Source organism: Platichthys flesus, chromosome 3 (assembly GCF_949316205.1).
Source record: "Platichthys flesus chromosome 3, fPlaFle2.1, whole genome shotgun sequence".
NCBI classification, from domain to species: domain Eukaryota; kingdom Metazoa; phylum Chordata; class Actinopteri; order Pleuronectiformes; family Pleuronectidae; genus Platichthys; species Platichthys flesus.
Window position 1 is genome coordinate 16,827,235 of NC_084947.1, and position 12,912 is coordinate 16,840,146.

Here is a 12,912-nt window from a genome sequence, read left to right on the forward strand (position 1 = left end):
ATTTGATGAAGTTAGTTTTGAGTCAAGCTTCTCATTTTGCTTTGACTTAGACAAGGTTTAGTTCAATCTGGTATTGCCCCATACTAGAGCGTTTATTTAGAGGCAAACCTTGTGAGATCTTGCATAGTAATGCTGCCTGATAGTGCCCTGTCATGGGGGCAGTCAGTATTTCAGATTTGTATTTGACAAAGAGGTCGGCTCTTTGTCTGATGGATTGTGTGAAATTTGAACCGTTACATTTTTTTGCGGATTTAGGGCTGATCCACATGTTTTTTGTCACTTTCCTTATAATGGCAAGATTTTTTACAGTGTTAAGAAATCCAGATATCTTTAAAGAATTGAGATCTTATTGTTTTACCATTTGTTTGCAAATGATTAAATCACAGACTGTATTTTAAGTTGGACAATGCATCTCCACTTCCTCCTACGATCCAGAGATGATGCTGGAGCCGGAGTCTGTAGTGATCAGGGGTGTCAAGGTCCCATGAATACACACACTTGAGCAATCAGGAGTCAGTCTCAGCTGTCAGTCATGACATCTATGCATCAAATAACGAATGAAAACAAATATTACCTGAAAAATGACCAATTGGACAGCATCAATGTGAAGAGAACTAACAACATTTATTTGACATGTACTAACACTAACCCATTTTAGCTTGGTCCATGTCCCATCCATTAACATGGAGGAGATGGGTGTATAACCAGTACTGCAGCCAGGTGACGTTTATTTTCTACCTTTATAAGAACAAAAAAGACAAGTAGGATTTGTTTGGCCCTGGCAGAGTTATGTGTCATTCTTGTTTTTTCATTCTCTAAGCTATAACTTTTACATTAAACTATCAGTATCCTTTGTGGATGATTAAAGATAAAAGATAAATGCCAGCCTCATTTCAATTTGCAGAAAACAAAGCCTCTTTGTTTTTTCCAAACTAACTAAATCTCTCAATCACATTCCAAAGGGGCTTCAGTCATGAATAAAGTTGTCTAATGTCCAAATATACTCTGGATATATTGGTCTTGAACAGATGTCGGATGCAGTTTTTGTTCCAGTTCAGTTCAAAGAAGGATTTAGTGGTTGAGTTTAATGGAAAGTAACAACAATAGAATTATGGTTTGGACTGAATGATGGGTATCGCTCATGTCTATTAAGCTGAGGTTTGTCTGCAGACACAACACAGCTCCAGACAAGCATCCCAGGCCTTTCACTCTCATTCTGCCTTTAATGACACATGAAATACTGCACTCAGTTAAAAGAAGGGATCTGCTGCCTGTTTTTAAGTGATGTATATCTCACTTTGATGTGTCTCCTCAAGTCAGATTCGTCTCTTTGCTTGTCTCGGGCAGGAGGGCGTCTTTAGTTTGGTCCCTCACAGTCTTTAGGAAGGACATGATACCAGAGCCGCCGGTGCCCCTTTCCTCCAGCGCCTTGGGTGCTCTGCTGATTATCTCCCCCTCTAAGTCCGGGTTCTGCTTACAGAGCTGTCGGGCTCGGGCAGAGGGCACAGTGATGTAGCGGCTGACGACGTTGATGTGGTAGCTGCGCAGAGCCAACAGCTTTGTGACGCAGAGATGAAAGGCCCGGTTTAGACGCTCACTGGCCTGCTGCTGGACAAAACTCCTCAGGGGCGGTTGCAGAGAGATGTCCTGGATTAGTTGCTTGTGAGCAGGTGGCATGTAGTTCCTCATACGGGTGAGAAAGGCACCTATAAAGGCAGCATCATCACAGTGAGGGCTTGTATTTGTATCCAGTGCTGATGCAATCATTCAAAAGATTAAAAAAACATGAACATTTGCCACCATACCACTTTTTTCATCATGTTTGACTCCCAGAAGTTCATCAAAACAGTGCAGCAAACTGCTCTGTGCAGCACTTCCTCCCGAAAACTCCATCGCTTCTGTCCCGACCCCCTCATAGACCAGGCCCTTTGGCATACTGGGGTTGTCTTTCCATCTATACATGTGTACATGGACACAAACATGCACACATTTCAAAAACCTGTTCTGCTGCACAAATAGATGACTAAATAACTTAAAAAGGTTCTGTACCCAGACAAGTAGATCCTCATAATGCCATAGAAGACTGAAGGCTCCACATGCACTGTAGAAAAATCACATTGATCAAAAAATACTATTTGATTTTCAATAAACAAAGTTACATGTGTGAGTGACAACCTTGCATCAATTTGAACGTATCAGTCATATCTTGTATAGACTGGCTAATGTCCTCCAGGGCTGTGGCCACAGCCTCAGTGTCTCGGCACCTGACACCGTTGATCACAGTGGGGATGCTCTGCAACACATGTCCAATTACTCTGGCTATTAAGTTTACTTGTTATTTTATTTGTGACTCTTATTTTTCAAAACATCCTCACCCTCAGTGCAGGAACTGCTGCCAGCTCCACCAGCAGAGTGACCATGAAGAAGCCTCGGACGCTTTCGCCACCTGGGACGCTGACCAGCAGCTCCAGGTTCCTGTGTGGCGTAAACAAAAATACATTTTACACACAGCCCCTGGTTTTAACAAATAAAGTTTAGATGCTGCAAATGAGAATGTACTCACTCCATGTCAAAAGGCCTGAAACAGGAGATGCAAAGTTGAACGTTAAACAAAAACAGAGCATATTTATATCGAACACTGATATGGGACGTAATAAAACTACATGAGGACGATCAGTGGCCTCACCCCTGAGGGTCCCTCTTCCTCCAGTTAGCCAGTACTCCATCAGAATGGGTGAGAATAGGGGGAATTCCCAATCGCTGTGACACCTCCCAGAATGGAACAGCCAGGTTACATGGAAGAACCTTATAGAAAGATTTAATAAAAGAAGATGGATATGTTGATATAAGAACAATACATATGATTAAAAGAAAAGGTGACTGAGTTACCTCAACTGTTTCGTTCTCTCCCTCCTGCCAGACGTAGCCCATGGTCATCACGCTGAGGGTCAAGTGGGCCAGCCTCAACTCCCGGTGTTTCTGTAGAGAGCTGCTGCTCAGCAGCGGCATCTGCACAGAGAGGATCCACTGAACCACAGCTCCACAAACATCTTTAACTGTCCTTGTCCTTTTTATTGTCCCTTCTTACCTTGTGAATATGAGAGCGCAGCTCGTGAGAGAGCACAAGCTCTGGGACTCGCAGGGCAATATCCATCCATGGCTGGTAATAGGGTGGGAGCTCTCTCTTTGAATGTGAAGTTGCAGTTGAGTATCCATCATGAGGGAATGTTCATCATTGTGACAAAGAGAAAAGAAACTCAGCATGCACGGATGTGAACATGTAAGTGATGGAAGAATCTGATGATCATTTGATGTTGATTCTGCAGTGACCTTGGATTTAAAGAAGAGTTTAAACTAAATTTGACTGTGAAAACACATTGGGTCGGAATAAAGTTAGGTCCAAAAAACAAGCGTGAACAATGCCAACAATTCAACTTATCTCTGTCAGCTGATCTCAATCAATACCAGCAGCCAAAGTTCACCATTTACTTACATACAGGGATTCACTTGTGCAATACTTGTTTGAGCACCTTATTTGTTACGGTGTCTTCAGTTTACATAAGAATCAGCATCATGGAATTGTTTTTTAAATAAAAGTCCTGTTTTGATTTATATTCGCCAGACACGACAGTTTCCTGATTTTTAATGGTGACTGCATGGGGGAAATTATTGCTTCAAACAAAATACAGACAACATTTTCCACCTACCAGAGGCTCGGAGAGGATGAAGCCGAGCTCCTCAGACACGTGGTAGGAGTCCAAAGAGAAAGGAGCTTTGGGTTCTGTTTCAGCAGCCATGGAGAAAGTAGCAGAAACCCCAAGAGAGCAACAAATCCTCTGACTCTGAATAGTTCAAGAGACCCTAACCTGACTGGACTCTGGCACTGAGTTCACGTTATACAGCTGTTTGGTGGTCATTGCTTACGCAACGTTTATCTTTCTTGATTTCCTACAACTACTGTTGCAAAGTAACTAATAGGAAATCAGTAGCAAAGTTTCCCTTTTGGAAGTTCAAGAGTTAAACTGTTATAATCTTTGCACTATCACAAGCATTCAAGCTGAGTAAATGGTTTACCAAACCCACGATATACTGCATTAGACCAGCACCTGCTGACCTAAACTGCTGCGCATAGTAATTTCCGAGTCTTGTGCAGATTATATGGTTATAATGGTAGAGGAGATGCTTTGCAGGTTGTGTAAGGGAAATACTGCTCTGTTATTTTACTGCGTTTTCAAATGATCAAGCAGGGATGTAAAAAATAAGGAAGATGTAAAAATGCTGTTTTAAAAAGAAACAGAATTTCAGACCGAACAATCAGTTTTCAATTACCCTGAGTAAACTGCAGTAAAACAAATTCAGCATATAAGAAAGAATGTGGACAAAATAAAGCAATGACAAAGGGTTGAATCATTAAACATTAGATGGACTGGACCATCTTTTATATATTGTACATGACTATATCACCTCATGGTTGGTAAACAACCCACTCTACCTCCTCAGCCACAGCTTCAAAAAGTATGAAGTAGAAGAGAAATAAAATTGCTATCTTTACATCTATTTCGATGAATGTTCTCCTTACTCTCCTCTGTTTTGGTGTTTTTGGTTTAGGATTTGTTTTACTTGCTGAAACATTAATTGATTTGGTTACTACTTCAAAGTTAGTAGAAGACTCTAAAACACAACACAATTGCTATTCAAACACATGGATATACAGTACAACAACATTCACACAACATGATATTTTAAAATTATATCCTTTGTGTTTTAGTACAGTGAACGTGTTCCATCTGTTTTATTTTGAAGGCAATGATTCCAGCCTTTGCTTGGGATTAAGTAAATGTTGACCGTCAGCCTCACCTGGTGGAGCAGAGTGAGCACTGCAGGAGTTCAGTAACATAGACGTCACATAGATGTCACTCTCCCAGTTCAGTGCCATCCAGTCCTCTAGTCTACATCACCATCATTTCACTTTGTTGGGTGACAGATTTAATTTAGGATCTTTAGCCTGATAAATAAAATAAAACAGAAATGTAGCAAAATACATGAAACTTCAAGCCTTGTTGCAATCTTACCAAGCGGACGCCTTGTTTATACAACTACAGTGTAGCTTCGTTTTTCATGCATTCTGAAATGTGCAAGTGTAAAGGTCAACTGTAACTTGATCCTCTCGGCCCTGAAACAAAGTTCAGATGGACAAACACTGGATTGCATTGTTCCACTGTGATGCAGTCCAGGGCAACACAGAGGAAGAAGATGTTGAGATACTGGATTTTAGTGGATTTAAAACATTCAGAGGCTGCATCGACCTGGGATTGAAACGACCGTTATTCCTCTGACAACAAACATCTCTGAGTATAGGCCTTCATCGCCTAAAACTTGATAACCAATAGGTAAACTGATACTGCTGTGTGTGCCAACACTACTAAAAACAAACCAAAAAAACTGCCATTCCTCTTATAATTGGATAAATATCTTGATATATGTTAATATAATGCACATCATGAATATTTTACCTCAGTTGGCTTTGACCAAATTCTTGTCAGGTTCATTAAACACACTCTTTTAGTGTTGAAAGGAGGTTTATAAACTCAAAAAACAGAGATTCAGGGTGACCCAGCTGTATGAATACCTCACAGCGGTGTGTTTGTGTGTGCACGTGCACATGTAAATAGGTGGGGGGAGGGTGATTTTTATATTGTCACGAGAGAGGAGGTGCACATTGGTCTGAGCATGCTTAACGGGAAATAGATGTGTGTATATGTGTATGCACTTGCATTCGAATGTGCACAGTACATGTCGGTTGTGAGTGAATTTGCGATCATGTCTATTTAATGTCTGAACCTGCCTGTCTGTGTGCTGATAACCTTACCAAAACCATGAGGTCAGCTTTGCCATTGTCTATTTAAGGGTGAGGGGAAATGCTGTGGTTTTCTCACATTAAAGTGGCTCTTTCATTCAAAGAGAAACTGAGAAAAACAAATGTTTACAGCCCTTGTTTGCTGTTATATTTAGAGAACCAATATTTAATTTGGTGCCATATGTACAGACTAGCGAGAGGTCCATTGAATTGTTTCTGCTTTTTGAACTAACGTTTACAAGATCTATTAAAAACATATACAAAGCATGCAGACATGTTAACCATTAATTATGTCCTTGACCAACTACCAAGATATTATTTGAACATTTTAGACATGGTCCTTGACCAGAGAGATAGCAAACATAAAGACATAGAGCCATGTTATTTTAAATAACTTTGATAGTTAATTCATAGTTGTGTATTGCAGAACAGCCACAATTTATACACGTATAGTTTTTTAATTGCAAGTACAGTACCAAAATGATTCATACACACATTACAAAGGGTCCACTAGTTATCTGTGAAAACATTTGTAAATGCATTTCTTTTTTACTGTACTTTTCAGTGCTGAGGTTCTTAAATGTGGGGTAAAAAATGAAATAACATTGTGCATCTGGCCCTCATGGGGGCAGTATCTGTTCACCACAGCCTTTGGAAATCATGTCTGCCTCCAGTTAATTATATTGTGATTTTAGAAATGGATTTAGCTGAAATCAAGTATCTTGGATGTAATTAAATGTTAGAAAGTGCAAAATTCAAGATTTGTTTTGTTATTAAATAGCCTAATTGAATCAAACCAGGAATTCTTGAAGAACTGCAACAAAATCTCCCATTCCAGAAAAACATATTTTTAAAGATTCAAAGATTTCTGAGGTGACAATCTACTTCAAAACTAAATCTCACTCATTGGAAGAACACCTCTCCACGTATTTCCTCATAGCCCGTCCCCATCCCCAACCGAGGGAGCCCTCTCCTTCTCCTTTTCACGAGTACTGCCCCTATGACCACCAGCACCATCAAACCCATCACCCCAAAGGCTATCCCGGCCTTTTCTCCCGCTATCCTCTGACTCAATTCTGGGTCCATTTGATGCACAATATCCTTAATTTCCTCTGGTTCGGCCAGTTTCCACATTTTGGTCTGAACCAGCTCTTGTCTCTGTCGGTCATCACCATAACTGTCTCGATGGCTTGCACGGTGACGAGCGGAGGTTTAGTAAAAGGAGGAAGGTGGATTGGGAGCAGTTGCCCGCATGTGAACAGTCCTAACTGGACACAGTAAATAATTTCACAGCCATCACTCACTGTGGCCAGGTGCTGACTGAACTTGGGAGGGCAGCGACGTTGGCCTCCTGCCAGTGGGTTGGTTGACTGACAGCTGAAGAGGCCTCTGAAGGGTTCTGCAAATCTGGATCCGGCTTCATAGTCGTCACTCACACAGATAACTTGGCCATCCGAGAGGACATTTTGTGGGACGAAGTTCGGTGAGAAACTTTTGGCCTTGGTGTTCAGGAGAGAGGGGCTGTAGATACTCTGCGTTCCTCGTTTGGTTGTTTTCAATTTCATCAGCAATCTCTTTGGCTTGCTAGGCAAAGCGTGTGTCCAGAGTGAAGTCTGGATAAGCTTTACCAGTGTAGATGAAGTTACGAACCTTTGAAAGAAAGAGGAATAAAATATTATTAAATGTTATCTGTGGATTCCTTTTTTCAATCACCTGTACATTAAATTAATAAAAATGTCCTTACTTTTAGGTGATATTTTTCTCATATATAACAAGTTACGACAGATGAGCCACATTTGAATGATCACTGCCCCTCTTGAGTTTATCAATAAAAAGATAAAATAATGAAGGAACTTATTTTCATTTTAGAACTTTTTTGAACATATCAACCAAATTTATAAGCAATCCAACATAGAATATAGGCATAGGTGTGATGGAAGTTTTCTGGAAGCTGGTGAAAGGAGAACTCAGGCAGCAGCTGATGTCATATGCAGAAGGTTTTAATACAGACTTGATGCATCAAGGAGATCAGAAGGTGGAACAATGTACCAAAGCCAACAGAGCAATATGAGCAATATGAGCAATATGAGCAATTTTCACCCCTAAGTCTCAAGATATCTCACACAGAATCCCAGTTCATCTCCCTCTACTTGCGTCACCCATCCCAACAGCAGAAAAAACGAACGGAAGTTAAATACTACTATTATTATTATGACCGTACTGATATATTGTTCTGTCAGACAACTCACGTTCGTGTAATATATTTATTACAACAGATTTAGTGTTTGGCGTCTAGGCTCCAACTTAATCACTCCCCCATATGATTACACAGGAATGATGGGAATGATGAGCAAATACTTGTAACCCCCCGTTGGAGCTTACAGGTGCATGCTGGGGTGGTGGAGGGGCTGAAGCAACAGGTAGCAATACTGCAGCAGCAGTGCGAGCAAGAGGGGTTGATGGGAAATGTCTCTCTGGTTATATAGACCACCTGATAAGGTGGGTGTGTATTATAGATGGTTGTGGAGATTGAGGTATGTCACATGATGTATGTCACATGATGTATGTCACATGATTGCCGCAGCGCAGCTCGAGTTGCCTGCCAGAACTAGCTCGCAGGCGTCGCCATATTTTTAAATATAGGCCTACTCAATTCTAAACAGACATATCCCTTGGTTATTTAAACCCCCTCATATTGACATAATTTTGCTGTATCGTACATATTATTATCTCTAAAGTATATCATATCAATTTGTAAAATTGTTATTCTGTATAAAAAAATGATGTGTTATGTTGTAATTTGAATTGTATTGTATTGCTTTTTGTATTACAGTTTTCTTTGTTTAAACTACAGTAATCTGTTAGTTCTACAAAGAAATATGATTATTTTAGCATATTGTTTAAATAACTTAAAATTAACAGTTATGTTACATTCTGTAAATTAAACCCTGCTTCATTGTTTTTCCTTTTACAATATTTTACAGCACTTCCCTGTTAATTTCACGAACTTTTTTTACAGTGCACCCAACATGGACTGCGGCATCTTCACCTCCAAGACCATGCTCCTCTTCGTCAGCTTGGTGTTTTTGTGTGAGTCGATGAGTCATTTCTCCACATCCCAAGATTTGTTTTTGAGTAAATCAGATATTTGTTGTGTTCTTTTATAGCTGTATTAGTTATTATTTATAAGACAGACGTATGCCGATGCATTAAAAATCAGAGATGTGACCTGATAAGTACGTCGATGTCTTGCTGCTCTTGTCTCTACTCTGCAGATGCTCATCTTGGTTTTTGCTTGGTTGCGCAATCTATCACACATCTGCGCTTAAAAACACAATGTGATAAAAAGTTAAAGGCCACAAGATACCTTTTCAATTATGTGATTTAAATGTAACTGACTTCAGGGGCAACAGTGATTTGTCACCCAGCCACTCTGACTGACTGGAGTTTATATCTAGCTTTGTATCAATTGTAATATATATATATATATATTACATATATATTATATTATATTACATATATATATATTGAAATATGAAATGAAGCTACAGGACTAGGTGAGCAAAAAAAATTTCTTTTCTGTTTCAATCTGACAAGTGTTTTAGAAATCCCAAGACGAGCAGAGTATTTTTGAAAGGGATCGTTTTTTTCTCAGGCCAAACGCATCATGAAACCGTTTATCCTCCGAAGACTCAAGAGTGAGGTGAGTTGATCTTCTAAATTAAGACTTGACATTAAAACGTTATCTCAGTTTTCTTTTCTCTCTCTTCTTTTCTCATTTAATACCAATTGCTTCACAGTGTTTATAAAAACGTTGGTTAAAACCCTGTTTTAGTGTTTCCTTCCTCCAGGTTTTCAAGCAGCTGCCAGCGAAGGAGGAGAAGATGGAGTCATGCTCGATGAGTTAGAAGCAGCAGGTACTGTACGTGAAACTCTTTAAAAAACTCAAGGCCTCCACCACTGGCGAGAGTAAGCCTCATTTAAATGGCTGCTCTCTTTTGTCAATAATGGCATTATTTTGTACACAAAACGGTAATGAATGCATGGTTAATAATGTCTCTACAGAGCAAGAGTTGTGTAATGTGATGATGCAGTTGAGGAAGATGGCCATCCAACCACTGCTCCACAGACAGTATTACACCACAGAGAAGCTCAAAGCCATGAGCAAACTCATGCTCATGGTCAGTCCTCTTTCACTATCCATCGTCCAGCTTTTTTTTGACTCTGGGAAGTTCCACTACCTCAAAGAGATGCTGGCCTCTCTATAAAACAAGTAATTTTATAAAGTACCTGTTAAAATCCGTCGGATGGCATAATGCGCTGTGAAAACTAAACTCGACTCCAAAATTGCGTATTTCCTTAATAAAGCTATTTTTGAGAAATATCAGTCCTGTTGTGTGTGTGTGGGGTGATGGGTGGGGGAAAACCCCTGGGGGGAGGGGGGGGGGGTGCGTCATGCTTAGCAAATAATCGATTAATTCTTAATTGCTCTTTTGGTTTTTCAGTAACTATTGTCATCCACCTCTGTGACATTATCTCAGTCAAACACTATGAAAAGATGCATTTATAAAATGGCGCAGAGAGAAGACTGCGTGTGTTTCTCTGACCTGGTGTATATAGTGTGTTCCATAGGTGTCTATCAGACGTCTGTACTTGGCTATGTCCTGGCTTGTGTTTAATCTTGGTGGGAGTCGGTTCAGATGCTTTCTAAATTCTGTAGTCAGCTGGGGATGATCAGCCAGCCTGTAGCTGAAGAAACAAAGGCCATGGGACAATTAGAAAATAATCATGACCTTTTTGTAACAAACACAATAAACATTCACTGTTCAAGTTCACTGTGCGGCCTTAAACCATTATAACCAAGCCGATCTACTTGTTTTATTTTGTGTACCTCTAGTTCCCTTTTACCGGTAGTAGGTGCAACTGATTTCATGGATGGCAGAAGTGGCCTTGGCCCCGCTGTCTTGTGAACGACCCACCTTGCCAGGTCTGATCTGCTTCCTCCTAGCACTGCCTTGCCAACTTGTCAAGCTCAAACCCAGGTACCAGTTGTTGTTAACCAGGGAGTTGGAGCTGCGCAGCAGGGAGTCCACCGAGTGGTGCAGGGCACTAAAAAGCTGCTTACTGCAGCGGCTGAAGGGATGCCAGTCGAGCACCGCCGCTGGAAGCCTCTGAATCTGAGGAGGATTAAGAATGACTGGCCTGAGAGGCCTGAGCAGTCTGGTATTATGACTCTACCTGTCCGTTTTGGAACCGGTTGGGACACAGTGTGCAGGTGCGGTTGTCAGCCAGGTGAGCTTTGACCTTGATGACATACACGCCCATTCAGCGCATCCGCACCACGTCGAAGCCCTCTCCTGCCAGGTTGTGGCCTGTAAAAAAAGGAGCTTTTTCACACCCAGAGCCAGTCCGACAGCCATGGATCCAGCAGAACTCCAACATGATTGACAAAGCCATTATCAACAGAATGAAGTTGCTCCGTTGATGTTTTCCTGCTGGCATGGTGACCTTAATGTAGCAGAGGACACAAAGGTTGAGGATGTTGCCGTTAAAGTCTGGATATTGATGATAAGCTTGTGAGAGAACATTTTGTCACTTAATGCTCCCAACATGTCTCAGAAGAATTTTAATGCAAGTAGCATGTATTTTCCAAAGTTCCTTCAAATTAAAACACATTTTAACAGGTTTGCTTAGGCAGATTTTTTATAGCAGATGAACTATGTCTGTTACACAGTAAATGCAGATGAGCTCTTAATCCTCTCCGCTTTATAAAAAACAGTAATCCTGCAGCAGATGTTGTGTCAACATTAAAAACGTGACATGCACTAAAAACAGCAAACTATGAAGAAAGACAAAAAGTGACTCTTACCTTGGACTGTATTTGTTTAATTGTCCTTCAGTCCATTTCGTCGTCTTCCTTTAGGAGTTGTCAAGCTGTATCTTGTCTTCCCCTGCCAAAACGCCTGCCTCTATTTAAATGCTCCCTCTTCACTAAGCCCATTGATGGCACAGTTCACTGTAAGTGATGAACTGCAAACTGTCTAAAGTCTTGATCCTGCTGGAATTGAAATAACGGACGAGGGAGCTGTGCTGAGAGCCTGCTGGGCGCTCTCTTTTGTCCCTCCTCTGCCTCATGAAAAAAGACCTATAGGAGGGAGTTCCCCATCTTCACAGCTATGTATCTGTCTCTCTCTCCCTTTCATTTTTTACTCAGCATGACTTTTCTCTTTTCAACTACTGCAATAATATTACAGAAATACTGTTTTGAGATATAAAATACAACAGATAACATTGAGGGATGAAAAAGACCATCTAACTTTCTTATGACACTGGGATTTAATGATGACAAAGCAGTTATAGATGTTGATTGCCACCTGTCAATCAGTTTCATCCAATACAACTGAATCAATAAAACAAGACGATCTACTGCATTAGATCAAATTGGAGGGAAACAACAGGGCTGTATTCGGTATTTACTTGACCTTTATAGCAATCAGAGGTAAACACAATGTGGCTGCTATTTCAATGTTCCATCTACTTATTGAACACTCTTCTCCAGACTGATCAGTGGTGACAGATGAGATGAGGTAATGCAGGGTCAGTATAACGCAGTTTAAAAGAACCAAAGTGCTTATACTATATGACTAAATATTTTTCTTTAGACAGTCCGGTTGAATAAAACAATAATGGATCTATTTAGACCATTTGGTTTTTGTTTGGAGGACATTATATTTAATCATTTTTTATCAAATTTGTGTAATCAATGGAAGCTGGCACTGTCTGTGTGTGTGTTTGTGTGTGTTTGTGTGCTTTCTAATGAGGACAAAAGGCAAGTCAATCATGACATTTTAAGGTGAAGACATGCTTTAAGGTTACATTTAGGTTTAGGTTGTGATGAGTAGTAACTGGGGTTAAGACTGAAGTAATGCACCAGGAAGTCCAAATAAGTCATATTACAAAGTCATGGAGACACAACTGTGTGTTTGTGTGTGCGTGTGCGATTTCTCTTTGCAGGATGAGCCTCACCTGTCCCTATTGAACATAGAAGCGCCCCT

The 12,912-nt window shown here is 40.5% G+C and overlaps 2 protein-coding genes across 3 annotated transcripts; both read right to left on the reverse strand.

Moving 5' to 3' along the window:
• Positions 1-603: 603 nt before the first annotated feature.
• ido1 (indoleamine 2,3-dioxygenase 1) lies at positions 604-3,997 on the reverse strand. The gene is made up of 10 exons (XM_062382232.1): positions 3,708-3,997; positions 3,089-3,184; positions 2,890-3,009; positions 2,687-2,805; positions 2,564-2,578; positions 2,376-2,475; positions 2,176-2,293; positions 2,050-2,101; positions 1,806-1,954; positions 604-1,706 (listed from the first exon to the last, which is right to left on the reverse strand). The coding sequence occupies exons 1-10, from the start codon at positions 3,795-3,797 to the stop codon at positions 1,312-1,314; spliced, it is 1,254 nt and encodes a 417-aa protein (XP_062238216.1). The 5' UTR covers positions 3,798-3,997; the 3' UTR covers positions 604-1,311.
• Positions 3,998-6,053: 2,056 nt separating this feature from the next.
• Positions 6,054-11,926, reverse strand: LOC133947915 (perforin-1-like). 2 transcript variants are annotated; one of them, XR_009919554.1, is made up of 4 exons: positions 11,727-11,926; positions 10,749-11,365; positions 10,465-10,606; positions 6,054-7,507 (listed from the first exon to the last, which is right to left on the reverse strand). XR_009919554.1 is itself a non-coding variant. In XM_062382218.1 (4 exons), exons 2-4 carry the CDS (start codon positions 11,275-11,277, stop codon positions 7,442-7,444), a joined length of 390 nt encoding a protein of 129 aa, XP_062238202.1. In that variant the 5' UTR covers positions 11,278-11,365; positions 11,727-11,926; the 3' UTR covers positions 6,054-7,441. The 2 variants fall into 2 exon arrangements, 1 of the variants encoding a protein (XP_062238202.1); XM_062382218.1 differs by having other exon boundaries at positions 11,096-11,365.
• Between the last annotated feature and the right edge of the window lie 986 nt (positions 11,927-12,912).